Source organism: Carcharodon carcharias, chromosome 15 (assembly GCF_017639515.1).
Source record: "Carcharodon carcharias isolate sCarCar2 chromosome 15, sCarCar2.pri, whole genome shotgun sequence".
In the NCBI taxonomy this organism is placed as follows: domain Eukaryota; kingdom Metazoa; phylum Chordata; class Chondrichthyes; order Lamniformes; family Lamnidae; genus Carcharodon; species Carcharodon carcharias.
In genome coordinates, this window is record NC_054481.1 from 9,845,272 (window position 1) to 9,866,561 (window position 21,290).

General features: G+C 41.6%; 1 protein-coding gene across 2 annotated transcripts in view; it reads right to left on the reverse strand.

The window, feature by feature from the left end:
• Positions 1-20,885, reverse strand: part of wdr90 (WD repeat domain 90) — a 77,051-nt gene extending 56,166 nt beyond the window's left edge. The window contains exons 1-12 of one of the 2 annotated variants that reach the window (XM_041207107.1): positions 20,787-20,885; positions 18,876-19,013; positions 16,318-16,415; positions 15,403-15,579; positions 13,770-13,908; positions 11,712-11,882; positions 8,349-8,472; positions 6,107-6,177; positions 5,484-5,593; positions 2,957-3,187; positions 1,543-1,605; positions 903-971 (exon numbers count right to left, since the gene is read on the reverse strand). In XM_041207107.1, the coding sequence (XP_041063041.1) occupies positions 903-971; positions 1,543-1,605; positions 2,957-3,187; positions 5,484-5,593; positions 6,107-6,177; positions 8,349-8,472; positions 11,712-11,882; positions 13,770-13,908; positions 15,403-15,579; positions 16,318-16,415; positions 18,876-18,894 (1,272 nt within the window). In that variant the 5' untranslated portion in view covers positions 18,895-19,013; positions 20,787-20,885. Of the gene's footprint in view, positions 1-902; positions 972-1,542; positions 1,606-2,956; positions 3,188-5,483; positions 5,594-6,106; positions 6,178-8,348; positions 8,473-11,711; positions 11,883-13,769; positions 13,909-15,402; positions 15,580-16,317; positions 16,416-18,875; positions 19,210-20,786 lie in introns of those variants that run through there. The other variant, XM_041207106.1, reaches the window with a different exon arrangement.
• Positions 20,886-21,290: the final 405 nt, after the last annotated feature.

A 21,290-nucleotide genomic window follows, 5' to 3' on the forward strand; every position in this document is an offset into this window, starting at 1 on the left:
CTGAAAGAACTTCCAGATCTATTGTGATTAGAATTCTGTTACATCAACAGCGTTGAGATCTTTTCGAATTTTATCTATTTTAAAAGAAACATTCCTATACTCCAGCCTCTGCAGAGGACTGTTTGTTTGGTCCTGTTTTGTGTTTGTGTGTGAGTGTATGGGGGCTTGAATATCTGTTTTTTTTTTTAAAAAGGGAAAAATCATTACAATTCTAAACTACAACTTGTATGTTAACCAGTTTATTAACTTGTTTCTAAAAAGTTGCTTGTTTTATAATAAATCAATTACTTTTGTGTTTACTGAAATAAGCCTGGTTAGAGTCTTTTTATGCTGGGCATAAAGATAGACAATTGGCCAGATTTATGGGCAAATTAAACAATTAAACTATTGTTGCAAACTGTGAAGAGGTGGGGCTAGAATTAACTGTGCACTTTTCCCATCGCGGTCCATAACTACTGACACTGTAAATTCATCTCAAAATAGACAATTCTTCTTTACTAAGATTTACCACAGTTGCCTTTGAAATAGCATTACTAATCTTTTGCCAAACATCAGTAAGTTTGGCTTACTCATCAATGTAGTAAAAATCACATCTGTGCAGATTTTTCTCTGAAGTAGGAGAAATCATGCTTTAATTACTAGGAAAAACATTCCATAATGTAGCTTCCCAATTTAAAATGTCCTATATTTAGTTTTTTTCTCTAAATTGTTAGCCAGCAACTGCAAGCCATCTGTGACAAAAGGCAGCTAGCAACCTCTCCACAATATTTGACTTTGCTTGCATGGGTAAAAATGAGCTCAAGACAAAAAAAATGCAAAGCAGAAAAGGCAAAAGGCAAAAAGCAAAAAAAGAGCTATTTTCACCATGTTGCACTACATCTTTAGGTTCAAAACAGACTTACACATTTCACAGTGCACCCTCCATATCCAATAATCTTCTTTAGTTTTAGTATAGGGTCTGGCTGCAGCCCCTGTAAAAAATAGGATTGAGCAGAATGGATAAATATACAATAAAATTTAAACCTAAAATATATAGGAGCAACTTAAATAGAATATTTTTTAATTTTCATCTCCCGAGTTGCTCAGAACAAAGATCATTTGTAACAAGACAATTAAATGAAAAACCACACCTCGTTTACACTGGGGTCCTGTGGAAGAGGTTCACTAAAGGTAAAAATATTGGTTAATGTATGATCCCACATGTAACAGGAATAGGCATAACATGCAAGAGAAGGAACAGCGTCAAACTCTAAAATAGATCCAAAAACCAATGGTTTATTTTGGGGGCGTGAAGGGCTGCCACTGGAAAATAGTCATGTTAATATAAGGCTTAAGCAGTAAAAAGATATTGTTCAGAGTCACATACACGCTTTGAAGAGTGCCATTAGATTATTCATATTGAATATGTAGTGTTCCTAAGGATATTTCTTAAAAATGCAGTTTTGCTTTTCTCATTCCCTGTAAAAATTTCCAAAATTAAAATATTTCAGATACAAGATCTGTCCTGTTGGCTGAAGAAAACCTTCAGGTTAAGTGACCTACCTTAGGGTCTTTGAACTTCTGACAAAGAAGCCTAGTAGGTGAAGGAACCTTGGTGCGTACAGGCTGTAAAACAAAGGTATTATGGCCATAAACATTATGCAACACAGAACTAAGAACGTACAAAATTCTGACAGGGACGGACAGACTAGATGCAAGGATGATGTTTTCCCTGGCTGAGGGGGGGGGGGTCTAGAACAAGGGGTCACAGTCTCAGGATATATGGTAGGCCATTTAGGACTGAGATGTGGAGAAATATCTTCAGAGGGTGCTGAACCTGTGGAATTCTCTACCACAGAACGTTGTGGAGGCCACGTCACTGAATATACTTATGAAGGAAATAGATTTCTAGATGCTAATGGCATAAAGGGCTATGGGGAGAGAGCAGGAGTATGGCATTGAGATAGAGGATCAGCCATGATCATACTGAATGGCGGAGCAGGCTAGAGGGACTGAATGGCCTACTTCTGCTCCTACTTTCTATGCTTCTATGAGACCTTTATGTCCAAAATAAGGAGGCAGTGATGCTTTAAAACATGATGTACTGAATTGGTGCACTTTATGTACAAAAAATGAGAGGTGCAGCACAGTAGCAAAAATGCTGTGATACAGAATAAATAGAGGCTCGCTGTGATTCTCCACACGGAGGTTCCAATCTCATTCGAAGAAGTAGCTTCTCCATTTCAAAAAAGGAGAAACAATATTATCTGCAGCAAATCTGATGATCCTGACAGGTCTTGACAGGGTGGATGTAGAGAAGATGTTTCCTCTTGTGGAAAAATCTAGAACTAAGGGTCACTGTTTAAAAATAAAGGATGACCCATTTAAGACAGATGAGGTGAGTTTTTTTCACTCAGAGGGTTGAGAGTCTTTGGAACTCTCTTCCTGAAAAGGCAGTGGAAGCAGAGTCTTTGAATATTTTTAAGGCAGAGGTGAACAGATTCTTGGTAAGGGGGAGATAAGTTATCAGAGGCACTTGGGATTTCAGGTTACTATCAGGTCAGCCATGATCTTATTAAATGGCGGAGCAGGCTCGAGGGGCTGAATGGTCGACACCTGCTCCTTGTTCATATGAGGCTCCTCCAGAGCGGCAAATGATACTGCTCAAGCGATATACATAAAAACTCCAGCCTTTAAAAACTGCCCATGGATGACCACACCTTCAGGATTCCTTGCAGCCAATGTCAAAGCATCAGTGACAAAGGAGGAGCCAATTTTCCTCCTCTTCTCCTCAATCCTTTGGCTGAGAAGGTGGATAGCAGAGTAGCTGGGTCGTATTTCTGTGCAGGTTTGTTTGGTTTGATGTGACCAAACATTTCACAAATTATGCTCTGGACTTGAAATGAAAATTCAAGTTGTTCATCCAAACATAATAGTAATAAAAATACAAGCAATTTTTCTGCGTTTTATGGCTCACCTCCTCTGTATCACTGCTACACTTTTGGACTGCAACTCTACCACTTTGACCTGCAAAAACATGAATTCCACCATCATCCACTGGAGCCACTTTCATACATTCATCACTTTTAGCTGTGGTTTGATCCCCATGTTCTCTGTTATCTTTGTCATGATGGGGCGATACAGTTGTATCCAAGTGTATTTCTGGGATGCTCGTAATGATCCGAGAAGATCTCCGTCTACAAGGTGCCTGGAACAGGAAGCAACTCTTGAAGCATATAGCAAGTAACTAAAGTGCATAATTTCTTAGTTTATTTGAAGAGCTCTCAACTTCAATAAATAATTTTAAAGGTTTTGTTTTGTTTTTAAGTATAATTATTTTGGAAGATTTGAGAATAGCATGCTCTCATGAAATCTGCAATTTAACAAAGGTTAATGGATGACCAACCCAGCTGATGAACTGAAACTACTGCAAGCACAACTAAAATTAAGGAAAATTACAAAAGACATTCAATAAGGTTCAACATAAATAAAGACTATTAAATTACAATTAGTTATGCACATAAACTAGGCTTGAATTCCCTGGAATACAGAAGGTTAAGGAGGTGATTTGGTTGAGGTTTTTAGGATTTTGAAAGGAATTAGTAGGTTAGAGAGAAACTTTTTGCTGTTGGGGAAATCTAAGGCAAGGGGGCATAATCTTAAAATCAGAGCCAGGTTATTCAAGAGAGAAGTTAGGAAACACATCTTCACACAAAAGGCGGTGGAGGTGGTGGAACTATCTCCCACAAAAAGCAGCATATACTAGCTTCATTAATAAATTTAAATCTCAGATTGATAGATTTTTTTGCTAGTAAATGATATTAATAGATTATAGAAACCAACATGGGTGGATGGAGTTAGGATAACGATCAGCCAAGATTTCACTGAACAGGTTTAAGGGGCTGATGCCCAACTCTTGCTCCTATGTTCCTAAAACCTGATATTAACTAGATTCCCCAAGTATAAAAATTTGTATGTTTACATGAGGAAACACTTGGAGACTTATTTCATTTTTGTTATTTTTTAAGCATAACAGTTAATGTTTATATAAATTCTTCTCTGCTCAATGCTAATGTTGTCACTCCCCTGTTTAAAACAAAATGAACTAATTGCCACATTAAAATAATACAGAACGAAATGTAAGCAATCAATCTGTATGTTAAAAGTACTGCAAAGGAAATGAAACCCATTGGTATTCGCGTACAGCTCCCCAATTCTACAGACTCTCTGTATAACTTGATCCTCCTTTCCAGCCATGACATGTTGTACTTGCATTAGCAGTCAGCCTCAATTTTTCACCCCACAATTGCATGTTTTCCTTACCAGTGCCTTATAATTGGACTGAAGGAGTTTAATGCACGCCTACACTTTGCATCTGATATCGATGGCATTTCAAAATGGTGACCACCCTTGCCCAAGCCAGCAACTTACTTTTATACTCAACGTTTAAGTAGTTTTTGTAGGGATTTTTTGAGGCTTCAAAGGTTGAGTTATACGTCAATATATACGGTTATGTGTAAATGTTTAAAAGGTCAAAATCTTCTGTTTGTTAAACAATGTACTTCATGCCCTTTAATTCTGAGAATTTCCAGCTGCAGCAGAAAATCTCTGATCAACCCCAAGAGGGTGGAGTAAACTTGCATGCATGTCGAAACATCAGTTTTTTTTGTACATTATCCATAAAGTGAGCATGTGCTGTAGTGTTGGAAATTGTATATTTTGGATAAGATATCAAACAAAGGAAGTCTCCCTGTTCAGGTGGGTGTCAGGTGATATTGTGGCACTATTTAAGGAATAGCAAGTTTTCTGAGTGTCCTAGTTATCATTCATCCAATAACCAAAAAGCACCAAAACAATTACATATCAATTATTGAGAGATCCTGCTGGACATAAACTGGCTGACATGTTTGGCTGCAGTAGCGTCAGCATTGGCTCAATAGCAGAACTCTAGCATAAATCAAAAGGCTTTGGGTTCAAATCCTGCTCCAGAACTTGAGCACATCATTCAAGCTGATACTTTAGTGCAGACAATGCTGCAAGCGCTGTCAGAGATTACTTTTTTTTTTTAGTAATGTTAAATTAAGGTCCAGTCTTCCTTCACAAATAGACATAAAAAATTGTGGGGCACTTTTCAAACAAAAAAAGAGTCCTCCCACTTTGTCCTTTTGAACATTTATCCCTCAAACAACATGATTTAAAACTCCTTAAGTGGACATTTATCTCAATGCTGTTTGACCTTGTTCTGCCCACACTGCTTGCTGCATTGCACTACACACGACTTAATTTCACAAGGTCATCATTGGCTGTGAAGTGCTCTGAGATGTCCTGACACCATAAAATTATTTAAATGCAAGCTGTTTCTTTCATACAAAGTATAGTAACTGTACTTCAAAAGTTATCTGCTGAAATCATTAGGCATCTTGAGGATGAGATAAGGCACTCTATAAATGCAAGTTCTTTAAAACCTTGAGTAAGTAGTGTGTCAACTTTTTTCAGGTACTCACCGTCTCTGGGCTGGTAATTTGCTGGATGAGGGAAACTCGGTCTTGGACTGCCTTACTGACACTCACAGTGTGTGGATTTGCTCTAATGGGAGTGCAATGTGTTGGGTGTCCTAGATAAGGCAAGATTACAAATAAGAAAATGCAAATTGAAATTGAAGCAGAAAGAGATGCTGGCCTTTGATGATGTTTGAGGGACAAATTATTAAATATTTTTGACTGACTCAAAGACAGCAAAGGACTGGTTGTGTGTGCAGAAGTGGGTTGGACTATATAAATGCATCATTTGAGACTGGCTTGCAGGATCAGAGACATCAGTATAAATGGTATGTCTATAAATTATTATTTCAGTCTAGAATGAAATTGTGAACAATTAAATTTCAAAAATCTTGCAGGTGCAATTGGCATTCATAAAGTATAATGAAGAAATCCTTGGCAGCCTACCATAGGTTCTGCAAATATCAACCTGCAGTCCTTTGCATTGCCATAGGTTGTACAGTCTTGAGCTGCCAATGCTGCAGTTTTGAAATTATGCCAAGAATAGAAACATTAAAAGCATAATGCATAATAAAAGCTGTTCAAGTCTTTCACAAGTTTTTACGTCTCACATTAACTGCATTGCTAACCTTTTTTGTGTGGGCTGGACTGTCCCTTTTGAATGGAGTCGAATGGCATCTTAACTCCATCTGATGGGAACCTGGAGTCAAGCATAAAAATCAGATAAAATCTAGATGTTGCAATACAAAGCTAGATGTAACGGAGCCAAACAAGATGCTACCAGATCTATTTTGCATTGATACACTTAGGGTGAAGCTAGATAAGCACAAGAGGAAGAGAGGAATAGAAGGGTATGTAGATGGGCTTACATGAAATAGGATGTGAGGAAGCTTATCTGGAGCATAAACACTGGCAGATCTATACTCCATATCATATTGGGCAAATCCAACTCAAGTTGGGTAGGGTTTGGGATTGTTAAAATTTTAACGTCCCACTTGCCTAAATTCACCCATTTTGGGGGTTAAAATTACCTCCCTTATTTCTCTAGAGGTGCCATCTTTCAAATGGGGTATTCATGAGGGACCCAATTTGCCTGCTCAGATACATAAAGGATTCCATGACACTTTTCAAAGAAATGCAAATGAGTTACAACAGTCTCCTGGTTAACAATTATCAATCAACATCTCAATGTTTTGTGGAACCTTGCTGTGTGCAAGCTAGCTGCTGCATTTGCCTACAAAGCAAAGGTGCCTGCACTTGAAAATGAATTCATTAGCTAGAAAGCACTATGGGAAATTCTGAGGTTTTGAAACTCATTCCTTTATCACAGACATTTGTTTTGCAACCAATTCCATTTTCTTCCTCTACCACTATTTCAGTTTGAGCTAGACTATTAACAACCTTGCATCCTGTTCCAACTCCACACCTCTTCATTGTGAGGTCTGCTGATTTTCATCTCCATATCTTGCTTGGCACCAAAGTCCACTTGTCTTCCAGTCCTGTCCTTGCTGAACAACATCGGTTCCTGGCACCCAACACGTCCAAAATGAAATTCTCAATTCAGAACTGAAATCACTTCAATATTGCTGAAGAGAGAGAAATGCTGCCATTCATCTTGCACTCATCAGCACAGACATAAGAATCTCAAATTTCAAACAATCACAACAACTTAAACTAGAGGAGAAAAGGGTGCTGATTGGTTGGCATGTTGACTCTGACTGGCCGAAGCATTGCCATGGAGAAAAAAAATGGGGAGCTACAGGCTCCCCAAGCTCCTGGGTCATTCAAAAATGGCACAATGCTTTAACATATTCTTTTACTTTGCAGAGAAGGAGTTCCTGCATATGAGTGTAAGTTGCTTCTAGCAAGCATAAACGAGCCAGATTATAAATTTGACCGATTATCTTAAATTGGTTGTTAATGCAGCTATTAGCACACTCTGGATTGTACAGCAAGTGCTGCACAATCACATAATCTCGTTTTCCAGTAGTATAAATTATTGTCTCTGTTTGAAATTTAACATTCTTACATTTGTCCCGATGACTGCAAGACAAAAAGCTTTGGTAACTTGTCTTTGTTTTCAGCAATATTCAAGATCTTTACTACCAAACGACGATTTGAAATCACTTCCTCAGTCTTACTTTTCTCTATATCTCCGCAATATCCTTCAGTCCGGTCTGTTCCTTTGTCTTCAGCCTCTTGCTATCCACCTTTCACCTTAGGTGGCTGTGCTTTCAGCCAAGGCCCCAAACTCTGAAATTTCTTACATAAACACGTCTCCACTTTTCTCCAATTCTTTCAATCCCTTCTTTCACTAATCTCTTGGTCACTCCTCATAAAAACTCCTCCTTCAGCTCAGTGTCTATTTTTGTCTGAATAGACCTTTGACAGATAGCTTGGAACACTTATCTAGATTTAAGGAAAGCTGGCGTGTACATGGTGGGGTGCAATGCCAGTGTGTGAAATTTCAGGGCTATACGCTAAGCTGACAAATCTGTGAGGGCTGCAGAAGTGCTCCAGCATCAGAGATGCTTTCTGTTGGGTGAAGCATTAAGCCAAAGCTGTGTCACCCCCATTCCCCACCTACCCAGGTGGCCATAAAAGACCACGTCACACTATTCAAAGAAGAGTGAGGAGTGCAGGGAATCTAGTGCTTTTGTCACTATTGCTTCCATAACCAACATAGCCTGGCTGTAAACAAATTGGTGATGTATTTACCTACAGGTGACTATTTCAGAAATATTCCATTACATATACATTTTAGAAATGCCCCAAAGACCTGATAATGAGCTAAGATAATTTGAATTTCTTTAAATATGACATCACTGATTACTATTGCAGTATTCTCTCTTGAAGCACAGTGAAGCTGACCTGATATAATCATAAATGTCATGCCAATTTTCTCCTTTGGGAACCAGGAAAGCCATTTCTCGTGGCATTGGGGAGACATCATGCAGCACCAGTCCTGCCCGCTTGACCTTGAAGGCGGTCACACCTAAAAAATGCAGATTAAAAAATGAGTTAAAATCCCACCACAGCAGCAGGCGGAATTTAAATTCAATTATTAAATTTGGAATATAAAGCTAGTCTCAGTATTGGTGATCATGAAACCATCATCTGATTCACTAATATCCTTTAGGGGAGGAAATCTGCTATCCTTACCTGGTCTCACCTACATGTGACTCCACACCCACAGTAATGTGATTGACTCTTAACTGCCCTCTGAAACAGCCTAGCAAGCCAGTCAGTTCAAGGGCAGTTAGGGATGGGCAACAAATGCTGACCTTGCCTGCGACACTCACATCTCATGAATGAATAAAGAAAAAAATGTGGCATAACAGATGGGTTCTGAGAGAAAATTCTAGATTACAGGAGTGTAATGGGTGAAATCTCAGCCACTAACAGAGAAAGGGATCATAGCTTCAGGCTGGAGAAGACCAAGATGGAGTTTGAAATCAATGCATTTGAGGGCAAAAAGCTGCAACGGTTGGTGAAAGAGGTGACAGGTGAGCAATAGTTAGTATGGGATAAGATATAGCTGACAGACCTTTGGCAAGTTTGAATGCCTACAGTGAAGCTCAGGATACAAGTAAAAAGATTACTTGAGAAGTTAATAAAAACAGAACATGCAGGAAAAATCCAGCAGGTCTCTCAGCATCGTTTTGAGTCCATATGACTCTACGGCAGAGTTGTTTCTCTTTGTTTCTCGAGTCCGTATGACTCCTTGTCAGAGCTGTTTCTCTCTCCACAGATGCTGTCAGACCTGATTTTTTAAAGCATTTTCTGTTTTTATTCAGATATCCAGCATCCGCAGTATTTTGCTTTTATCTTACAGGAGAAGTTAAACCTGGAGGTGACAAAGATATGAAAGGAAGGTTCAGCAGCAATGAAGATGAGGTATGAATTAATGCAGAGCAATCTAGAAATGGAACTAGGCAGTACTGGGTGGTTCATGGAATTTGGGGTTGATCCTTGCTCAGGATAAAACACATACTCATGTTGCGTACCATCAGGATCAACATAAGTAACATATCTTAAAATAGGATGGTTTCTGTCAGGGGGCAAAAAAGATGGTTTCTGTCTTACCAACATTAAGCTAGAGAAAATTTAGGCTCATCCACAACTCTGTCATATAAACAGTTGAGTGCCACAATCATGGATGGAGTAAGATAGCAAAGAGTTGGATGTCATCAGCAAACATACAGCTGACTGAAATTTCATTGCAAGCCAAGGGAAAAACAAACAAGGACTGGAGGAGAAACTGATGAGCTGGGCTATTTCAAAACCATATGGGGACAATACCATTTGGGTGGACCAAGAAAGAGTAATGAGGAGGGGTGATGGCATTCATTTTTCTTGCTTTTAAAATAACAATAATTTAAAAAGCAATTTTCTGGGAAGATGTATTAAAATTAATTCTGCTTATTTTATTGTAAAAATCAATGAAAAAATATGAACTACAAAACACAAACTGTTTCTAATTTATATTAACGAATGGGATTCAAATTTTATTTTATATTCACTCATGGGATGTAGGCTTCGCTGGCTGGGCCAGCATTTATTGCCCATCCCTAGTTTCCTTTGAGAAGGTGGTGGTGAGCTGCTGCAGCCCACAGTGCTTTTAGGAAGGGAATTCCAGGATTTTGACCCAGCGATAGTGAAGGAACAGCGATATATTTCCAAGTCAGGATGGCGAGTGATCTGGAGGGGAACTTCCAGGTAGTGGCGTTCCCATCTATCTGCTGCCCTTGTCCTTCCAGATGGTAATGGTCGTGGGTTTGGAAGGTGCTGTCTAAGGAGCCTTGGTGAATTCCAGCAGTGCATCTTGTAGATGGTACACACTGCTGCTACTGTGCACTGCTGGTGGAGGGAGTGAGTATTTGTGGATATGGTAGCAATATAGAGGGCAGCTTTGTCCTGGACCGTATCAAGCTTCTTGAGTGTTCTGGGAGCTATACTCATCCAGACAAGTGGGGAGTATTCCGTTACACTCCTGACTTGTACCTTGTAGATGATGGACAGGCTTTGGAAAGTCAGGAGGTGAGGTATTCATCGCAGAATTCCTAGCCTCTGACCTGCTCTTGTAGCTACAGTATTTATATGGCTAGTCCAGTTCAGTTTCTAGTCAATGGTAAACCCCAGGATGTTGATAGTGGGGGATTCAGTGATGATAATGCATTGAACGTCATGGGACGATGGTTAGATTCTCTCTTGTTGGAGATGGTTATTGTCCGGGCACTTGTGTGGCACAAATGTTACTTGCCACTTGTCAGCCCAAATTTGGATATTGTCCAGGTCTTGCTGCATTTGGACATGGACTGCTTCAGCATCTGAGGAGTCACAAATGGTGCTGAACATTGCGCAATCATCAGCGAACATCCCCAAATGCAAAATGGTCAAATTTGCATATCGTAGCAAACTAGAAGTGGCAATGGAATTGTAGAATCAGGGTCAGAAATTACAGAATTAGTTAAATAATTAAGAGCAATCAGAAAAATAGGCAAAATTTATTGCAAACAAATATAAAATCTTGCACTTAATGAAAACAGCTAAGGATGAACCTGGAAGGGGCTACATCCAAACAATGTGGGATAACAAGTTACAACCAAACTGTGACATATCTCAAGTGCCATGTCCAGTTCTGGTTGCTAAGCCTCAAGGGAGACATACAAGCAAAGAATGATTCAAACAACAGACTCAAAAGTCTGAGTTATGATTAAAGACTGGAGGAAATAAAGCTTTTCAACTCAAAGAGTCTGAGGTCTGATCCTAGAGGTATACAAGATACTTAAAGGACTGAAAAAAGAATAAGCTGGAATGTTACATTAAATGGTAAGAATAGGATAACTAGTAAAAAGTAACTTTAGGAAGGATATCAGCAAATCCTTCTTTGCACACGTGGTGGACAACATACATCCAATGAAGTGTAGTGAAGGCAAAAAAAGGCTGGAATTATTTAAGGAACAATCGAAAATTAAATGGGAGGAGAATTGAGGATTGTTTTGGATAGGTAAACTAAGCTGAGTCAAATTGCCTTTGTCAGTAATGATCATGAATTTATTAATTTTTCTTCATTCGGCCCTATTTTCTTGTATACGACTCTCAAACCTGACCAAATACCAACCATTTCCACACATATATTGTGTAGTTAGGTCTATGCATTCTATGAATGTTAGATCACACCAAGATCAATGTCCACCTAACTTAGTCCTTGAAAGCAATGTGATCACTTACTTGGCTCAAATACCAGGTCACTGGTGAATATATTCTTAACAAACATATTGGAGCAGAGCTTAATACTCTTCAGATGGCTGTAGTGTCGGTTCAGATAAAATGACAGAAGATACTGCAGGTCCATCATCAGGCATGTCCACTTCACACCAGGAGGTGCAAGGCCTACCAGGTCTGTATACAGAAGTAAAGGAAAAGATTACATGCATTATCCCAAATAATTAGATGAATACTCCTACTTGATAAAATCTGTAACTAGTAGTAATGGTAATTATTATTTCTCCTCTAAAATAACTAATTTACAAGCATCAAAAGAACAAAGGATTCAGATAAAGAGATGGAAAAAAGGTACTTTTATATAAAAAAACAGGAACTTAGCTCACAATCATACCATCTTCAGAAACACATCACAGGACTTACAGCAGATAAATTTAAACACAGAACCAAATAAGTCAGACAACTTGTGTATTTTCAAACCAAACATAATTTTTAAAATCTTTTCAGGATGTGGACAATGCTGGAAAAGCTACTGTCCATCCTTATTTATTTAAAGACCTGAACAGCTTCATAGGCGTTCAGCTGTTCAACTGAATGAATCGCTAGGCTATTTAAGAGAACATTACCACTTGCATGTATGCCAGACTGGGTAGAAGTAGCAGTCCCTTTCTCTGAAAGGCACTGATAAACCAATTAGGTTGATACACAAAAAGCCAGACAACTCCTCTGGTCATTTTTTCTGATGCCACTCCACATGGTTTATTAGATTTAAATTCAAAATTTGCCATGGTCAGATGCAAACTTACAATCTCAGTGAAGTTAGCACCAAATCAGTGCACTGTGATACTAAATGGAATATGACACCACAGGTATTAAAAGTAATATGAAAAAATTAATGTGCATCACTGAAGTCCTACAGCCACCACCTTCTCAGTGACACAAAGTTTCCCTGCATACTGAGATCATGTGAGAAAAACATGGATTCAATATGAATCGTAGCCTTAATTCAGTAAGAGTGGCAATGGCCTCGTGTTTTTCCAGAGATGTAGCTTCAAAACAAATGACCCTCTATAAATTTACTCACTGTGGTTCAGGAATGTCAAATGGGTGCTGTAAAATTAATATGAATGTTTAATTTTATTAGGATTATTGGAAAGAAGCAAATTAATTTGACTTGTAAGCATCACAATGAATCACTGATTGCACTGCAATCTGTCCTTTCAGCAAGTTTCCAATTAAAAGGTGCAATTAGAAGGAGCCAGACATTAGGCAAACTAAACAAAGCTGCGCAGCGCCAAGTAATTTGCTTTGCCTGCACCTTGGAGTGAAGCAAACATGAAAAACTGAAAAAACAAGGAAATAGAACAAATAATAACCAAAAAGCAAAATCTTGCTCAAACAAGTCAAATCAAAGCAGCAGAGTTGAAAGAGCCAACAAGCTCAACAATAGTGTGAACGGACACTGGTTCACCCTGCTATTTCACACCCCGAGAGTTTGTGACCTTGGCTGTGCCACCAATAAGATATGAAGTGCAGGCATGGTGCTTTCCCATAGGGACCAATGAAAGGGATATACACACACAACAGTGGTGTAATCTAGATGGCATCAAGCAGTTCAAGTGTCCTGGTGACAGATCTGAGAATAAGCTGGAGAATATTGTACGCAAAGGACATGAAAACTATGAGGGGGGAAGAAAGTGTCACAATGTAACCCATAGTCTATAAAATAAAAATCTGAGGTCCTCATAGGCAGTTTAATTTTATTGAATTGGAAGTAGTATTTGTGAAGGAAGATTTTGGACTCCGGATATTTCTGTTTCTACATGGTCCACTCATATTTTCTTTTGTAGAGACACAGTCATAAGCTCTCAGACACCGAACTGTTCTATTACTGTACCTTGAAGTAAAGTGGTCATAGAATAAAATATGCAAATAAAAGTACAGTTACACAATGTTCTGGCAGTTTGTTCAATAAACTGGTGCCTTTTCCAAAGATGAGCAACTGAGGTGCTGATATAATGAAGGAAAGAACAGTGAGCATACAGAATACTCTGCCCAGGGTACCTTGCTTTGCAGTCTTTGCAGTGGTATTATACACAGAGCCTTCCACAGCACCACAAACAAAGGGGAACTGGAGCCACGTGGCTGTGGATTTGAACTCCTTGAAGAGGTTGGAGAATGAAATCCGAATGACTTGACTCCCCTGGAGAGAGATAGATTTAACAATTCACAGAAATATTACAATGAATGAGTCCTATAACAGAAAGTTGCACAGTCCAATCAATTGCTCTCCTCAATCCCCAGACAGGCACTTCACTTAGAATTAGAGACCAAGATCAAAATTCAAGTAATTGGCTTATGCCAAGAAGATAAATGCTTTTGGAGTAATGTACTGCAGAGCTACTAGATTCATGCTGGTGCCTGCAAGTCTTATATCAGCAACTCCTGTCTACGAACACAGGTCAAATTCTTTTTTGTGCTCATACACTCCTTCATGCAGACATGGCAGCAGTGCCCAGTCTTAGTTGAGAAATGACACACCAAGAGCAGAAAGGCAAGTTAAGTAGGAAACATAAATATACTTAAAGAAATTACCTTCACGTGTTTGCAAGCTTGCTCCTTCAAATGTATCATCAATAATCTAAAGGAAATATCTGTGAAGTTATTTAATTGAAAAATCTATGGGCCAAGTGCTGGTAAATGGGATTAGGTAGGTAGGTCAGGTGTTTCTCACGTGTCGGTGCAGACTCGATGGCCGAAGGGCTTCTTCTGCACTGTGTGATTCTGCGAAAAGTACTTAAAAAGGATTTAAGATTTGTTTTGTTAACAAGGAAACTGAAAGCTCAATTTTGTTCTATTAATTTAAGTATCTACTAGATTTCCATCATTCATTAACTTTGTAATCTCTTCACAAAATTCTGAGCTCTTCCTAGAACAGGGATGTCAAACTTAGTTCATATGGTGGGCCTGCTAGTGTTCCTGATCTTAATTGCTGTCCAGTGATCACTGTTGAAAAGTGTGCAGAAAGCGTGAATAGAACTGACTCAGTAGCAATGACCCCCATCTAAAATTCAGGATACAGGCTTACATGGGACTGTAACAAATTGTCAACACTGCCAGTCATTTGTCAGTGCCTTCAGGCAAAGAAGAGTAAGTAGACCATATTGGTGATAAAAAAAATGAATTTTGAATAACTCATAGGAAATACAATGAATATTCAAACACATTTAAACCTGACTGATTACAGTAGTTGAAGAGCCTATTTAAGTCTAAAGCTTCTTTGGCTTCAATCAGCATAGCGTTAAAATCCTGGAACTCCTTCCTAACAGGACTGTGGCTACACCTACACCACATGGACTGCAGCGATTCAAGAAGGCAATGCACCACCACCTACTCAAGGGCAACTAGGGTTGGGCAATAAAATGCTGGCCCAGCCAGCAAAGCCTATAGCCCGTGAATGAATAGAAAAAAACAAATGGTTCTCCACCAGGTCCCGATGCCCATTTTGCACCATTATCACCAGTAACAACCAAACATACTACTGAATTACAGTGGTGCAGTTTAATTGGCTGAATGATCTTAGCAAACATTGCAGCTTTAACCTATGAACATTAATACAAACTCTTCAGTTCCTGCGTTAGATCATTCTGTTAAAGGAACAGTCCTGCAACAAATGAAGGCACTAATCATTACATACCTCAGTGACTGTATCAAAGTGAACCACAAAGTATTTGGATACAATTGGTTTGAAGAGGAGATAGACGTAGCGACCAACTAGTCCAAGGGATTGAGTGCTAGTTTTTGGTAACTGAATGTAGTTACCAGGAGGGATGGGGCCTCTGATACGATACACCGTGCACTTCAGGGTTTTATCCTAGCAAAGAATCCAGAATAAACATCCATCAATTAAACCTGCAAGCTCAAGATTAACTCCTTAAACTATCTGCAATTATGGTTGCAATCATCTCTCTGCTACCCTACACAGAATTTATCAAGTGTTCCTCTGTTTAAGCACATTACTGTGGTCAAAAATTGATCGAGATGTACTTCTTATTAAAAGTAAGGATTAAGCATCCTTTATAGAACAATGTCCCCTTGTTTACCTTCATTAACTGAAGATGTTATTGTGCACAAAGATTTTTAAAAACAAATGCACGTGCATGTTGGAGCACTGACACAGTTCAAGTGTGAACATTTTTATTTTAGGTTTCCTCGTGGGCCAGGAAGATCAACTGTGCTAATTCAGGCCTCATATAGTGGCCTTGGACTTCCCTTGTCCTGGCTCCCCACCATCCCAACTATGCCAGAAACCGGTTTTCACTCATTTCCAGCTGTGCAGTAGAATTCCCAGTACTGCCCACCAATCAGGTAATGGGAGTCAGGGAAATTACTCAAGTGAAGATCGAACGGGCCTTAACATCCTCAGACTTCCCCAAATACACCTCCTACTTTGGTGCTTGCATGCACTGTACCGTCTTCATCCTTTTAAAATCAGGTAAAAACTTACTGTCTCAGTTCACACACAAAAAAACACCTACATGGAAAAATTACCAGAGGGCTGCTGGTATCTGCGGAGGTGGCAAAATATTTCCAATAGGAAATCAAATAGTACCATAACAGCTGTGACATCCCCTTCTTTTGCTGATTTCTTCCATTCTTCCAATTTGAAGTGTTTGAAGATGTTCACATATGGACGCTGCCACACAGACTCTGAAACAGGTTCAAGATTAAGAAATGCAATGAGTTTAAGCACAACTTAACAAAACAAAACCAAAAGGAAAGTGCATACACTTTAAATGTCTTAAGCTACCAATGTATTTCACCTTGTCTGTATGGCAAAAAAGGGAGGCTAATGCAAGTTAAAACAACTTTTTAAAATTTAGCTTAAATGTTGAGCGATTTCACTGCAGTGAAATTCTGCCACAGGCAAAATACATCTTTGAGTTATCAATCAAAGCAATCGTTTTCCCAGCAGGTTAACGAGAGGAAAATATTTAAAAGAGTTTAAGATTTTTTTAAATCGCAGAGAATATCCTAGAACATAGAATGCCATGAATTCAGGTTAGCCAAACAGCAAATCTACCATTGGAAATCTGCTTCCACAGAAAAACGCAAAGTCAATGCATCCAGATGCTCATATGTTTGTTAAGCATCATTAGAACATTGGGGAATAGGTGTCTAGCCAACCTAGTGAGCTTGGGAGAACCATGTAGGAGGATAAAGGGCAGCAAAACTAAAATTACAATAAAATGCACACCAGAGAGAAGAAATAAGCTCCAACGGAGGCACAGTAGTGGTTATTATCTCAGCCATACCATCAAGAAAATTCTGAAGTTAAATCCCTAGTCTTGCAAAATTAGCAAATCTCAGCTGGGACATTGATAAGTCTCATGGTTGGCTACAGCACACATTAGACTGGGGAGAGAAAAAAAATATCAGCAAGGGCCCACACTTCAGATTGTTATACAGCAGCACTTGATGGAATTGTGCATGCATGGACACCAGAAAACAACAGGACTATGCTCAGCTGTAAAGTCCTCTGCAGGTGAATGCTTACTAATACGACCAAAATTCTGTGATTTGTTTTTTATTCTTTCATGGGATGTGGGAATCTCTGGCTAAGCAGTGCTTATTGTTCATCCCTAATTGCCCTCGAAAAGGTGGTGGTGAGCTGCCTTCTTGAACTGCTGTAGTCCACGTGGTGCTGGTACACCCAATGTGCTATTAGGGAGGGAGTTCCAGGATTTTAACCCAGTGACAGTGAAGGAATGGCAATATAGTTCCAAATCAAGATAGTTTGCAGATTGGAGAGGAACTTGCAGGTGATGATGTTCCCGTGCATCTACTGCCTTCTAGGTGGTAGAGATCGCAGGTTTGGAAGGTGCTGTCAAAGGAGCCTTGCAGAGTTGCCTCAATGCATCTTTTAGATGGTACACACTATGCATCAGTGATGGAGGGAGTGAATACAGAAAGAGGTGGATCGGGTGCTAATCATGTAGGCTGCTTTGTTCTGGGAGGTGTCAAGCTTCTTGAATGTTGGAGCTGCTCTCATCCAGGCAAGTGCAGAGTATTCCATCGCACACCTGACTTATGCCTTGGAGACATGGACAGGGTTTGGGGAGTCAGGTGAGTTACTTGCAACAGGATTCCCAGCCTCTGACCTGCTCTTGTAGCTAGAGCATTTATATGATTAGAACAGTTCAGTTTCTGGTCAATGGGAACTCCCAGGATGCACATCTCTCTCATTCAAGATATGGGCAATACTGACAATGCCACATTTATTTCCAATCTCTAGATGCCCTGAGAAGGTAGGAATAATAGTGTGCCTCTACGTTAAATGTCTTCAGTACCTGTGATGATCACATTCCCACATGAGCAAGGTTAGCAAAGTGACCAGTCCCTGTGGAACCGCACTCTAGAAAGGTGATGATTATCTTCAAGAGGAGTGTGGGGAAATAGTGATATGAAAGGGAAAAAAATGGCGTGTTGCACAATAGTGTTTTTTAGTGCTTTTAAATTCGTGCCTGGAGAAATGTAAATGGTTCAACATAACATTTTATTGGGAAGCTGAACATAATGTTGAAATCTTGAAAATTGAAGGCTTGTTAATCACCTCTCGATGAATTTTCAAAAATTAAACCAGATTAATGTTATTAATTCTTTACACAAACAATAGAGGAGCTGTCCTGTGCAAGTTCTCTCACTTTTAAGCTGAAGAAACATTCATTGCCTAGAACAATTTCATACTGAAGGGGTCATCAATAATTCCCTGCTACAAAACATATTAATGAATTAGATGGAACTATGTTCCATTAAGATAAGGCATTCCTTGGCAGCATTTTCACTGAACCTGAAACACAGTAAGACAGGAATTGATTTAAAGGAGTAAAACAACATGACTGTCACACCAAATAACAGGTGAATGCCACAGAAAGGGAGCTAAACATTTCACATGGTCAACTCCCGGAAAGCAGCGGGGATAAAAGTGCATCACGATAATGCTGTAATAATTTTACAAAAACAGATGGCACATACAGATGTATCAAATAGCTATCTACAACAATAAATTAAGATGCCCTATGCAATAGACTATCAGAATCCTGCAAACAGATTTTAATTACATTACAGAGACTCAGCAGAACTCACAATGATGACCATTTCTTTTCTCACCTATTCTGGGCTTATCCATGCTGGTCAAAATTTCCCTCAACAAATGCTCTTCTTTTCTATGACCCCAGCAGATCACTCTTAGTTAATGTGGGCATCAAACCTTTCAATGCAAAAGAACATTTTGGCAGAGCCGATCACCTGAAAGAAAAATTGCATTGGGCAACTGCAAGAAAAATCCAAAAACAAATCTATGTGACATTTCTCAAAGGCCAATACTTGGCCTCCAGCCCCTTTTCTCTTCCAACTGATCAGAATGCCTCATCAGCAGCCCAAAAGTCAGTCTAGTTGACATTTCAGGTAAAGGCCCTTCATCAAAAATTTTCAGTCCTTTGCACAAGTCCCAAGTGCTCTTTCTCCCCACTCCTCACGCTCTCCCCATTCCTTGCTCTCTCCTGCCTCCCCCCTCACTCTCTCCCCCCCCTCCTGTCACCCTCTCCACTGCGTCACTCTCTCCCATCCCTACTGTCGCTCTCTCCCACCCCTCCCACGCCGTTGTGCTTTCTTCCCTCTCTCTCCCATCGCTCTCTAGCCCCTCCCACTCTTCCCTCACTTACCCCGTCACACACTATCACGTTCTCCTTCCTCACTCTCTCCCCGTCACTCTCTAGCCCCTTGCACTCTCCCCCATGCTCTCCTCACCGTCCCTCTCTCCCCACTATGCTCTCCTCCCTCTCTGACCCCTACCCCTCCCTCCCCCCACCCCCTCCTCCCTCCCTCACCCCCCTCCTCCCTCCCTCACCCCCCTCTCTCACCCCTTCTCCCTCCCTCACCCCCCTCTTCCCTCCCTCACCCCTCCTCTCTCACCCCCTCCTCCCTCCCTCACCCCTCCTCTCTCACCCCCTCCTCCCTCCCTCACCCCTCCTCTCTCACCCCCTCCTCCCTCCCTCACCCCTCCTCTCTCACCCCCTCCTCCCTCCCTCACCCCTCCTCTCTCACCCCCTCCTCCCTCCCTCACCCCTCCTCTCTCACCCCCTCCTCCCTCCCTCACCCCTCCTCTCTCACCCCCTCCTCCCTCCCTCACCCCTCCTCTCTCACCCCCTCCTCCCTCCCTCACCCCTCCTCTCTCACCCCCTCCTCCCTCCCTCACCCCTCCTCTCTCACCCCTCCTCTCTCACCCCCTCCTCTCTCACCCCCTCCTCTCTCACCCCCTCCTCCCTCCCTCACCCCTCCTCCCTCCCTCACCCCTCCCTCACCCCCTCCTCCCTCCCTCACCCCTCCTCCCTCCCTCACCCCTCCTCCCTCCCTCACCCCTCCTCCCTCCCTCACCCCTCCTCTCTCACCCCCTCCTCCCTCCCTCAGCCCTCCTCTCACCCCCTCCTCCCTCCCCACCCTCTCCCTCCCCCACCCCACCCTCTCCCCCACCCTACCCTCTCCCCCTCCCCCACCCCACCCTACCCTCTCCCCCTCCCCCACCCTCTCCCCCTCCCCCACCCCACCCTCTCCCCCTCCCCCACCCCACCCTCTCCCCCTCCCCCACCCTACCCTCTCCCCCACCCCACCCTACCCTCTCCCCCTCCCCACCCCACCCTACCCTCTCCCCCTCCCCCACCCCACCCTACCCTCTCCCCCTCCCCACTCTCCCTCCCCATCCTCTCACACACTTTCCTCCCTCTCCCTCCCCCTACCCGCCACCCTCTCCCCCAGCTCTTTGCCCCTTCCCTCTCCCCCTTGTTCTCTACCTCCCTTGATCTCCACCCCAGCTCCCTCCCGCTGGATCTTGGTCCCTCTCCTCACCTCATTCAACCTCTCTCCTCCATTGCTCTCTACCCCCCCCCCTCAATCTCTACCCCCTCTCGCTCTTCCCTCCCCCAAGCCGCGCTCCCCCATCACTGACGCCTCACTCTCCCCCCCCACCGACCCCGACCCCGACCCCGACCCCAACCCCGTTTCCGTTTCCTCCTCCGTGTTTACATTCGCTAATCCAGCCACTGACGGCGGGTACGCTCTGCAAGCCCCAGGCCCGCTCCCTGACGACGGTCCCGCCTCCCTTGCCGCGCACGGCGCGCGAACCAACCGGCCGAGCGGGCCGGCTACGTCATCGCGCAGCCACGCAGCAGAAACCCCGCCCCCGAAAGCAGGAAATTGTCTGCGCATGCGTAGAATTGATCAGACTGGAACGAAGGGGATGTAATATTAAATGTGGAAACTAAGCGTCAAATGCGGAAATATTGGTTCGTTAATGAGGAAAGGCTGAAATATATGTTAATGATCTTGAGCAGGTTGAACCTATGCTCTTTGGAGTTTAAAAAGAATAAGAGGTCTTATTGAAGCATATAAGATTCTGAGGGGATAAAAGCAAAATACTGCGGCTGCTGGAAAGCTGAAATTAAAGCAGAATCTGGCAGCATTTGTGGAGAGAGAAACGGAGTTAACGTTTTGAGTCTGTATGACCCTTCAGAGCTTCTTCAATGGAGG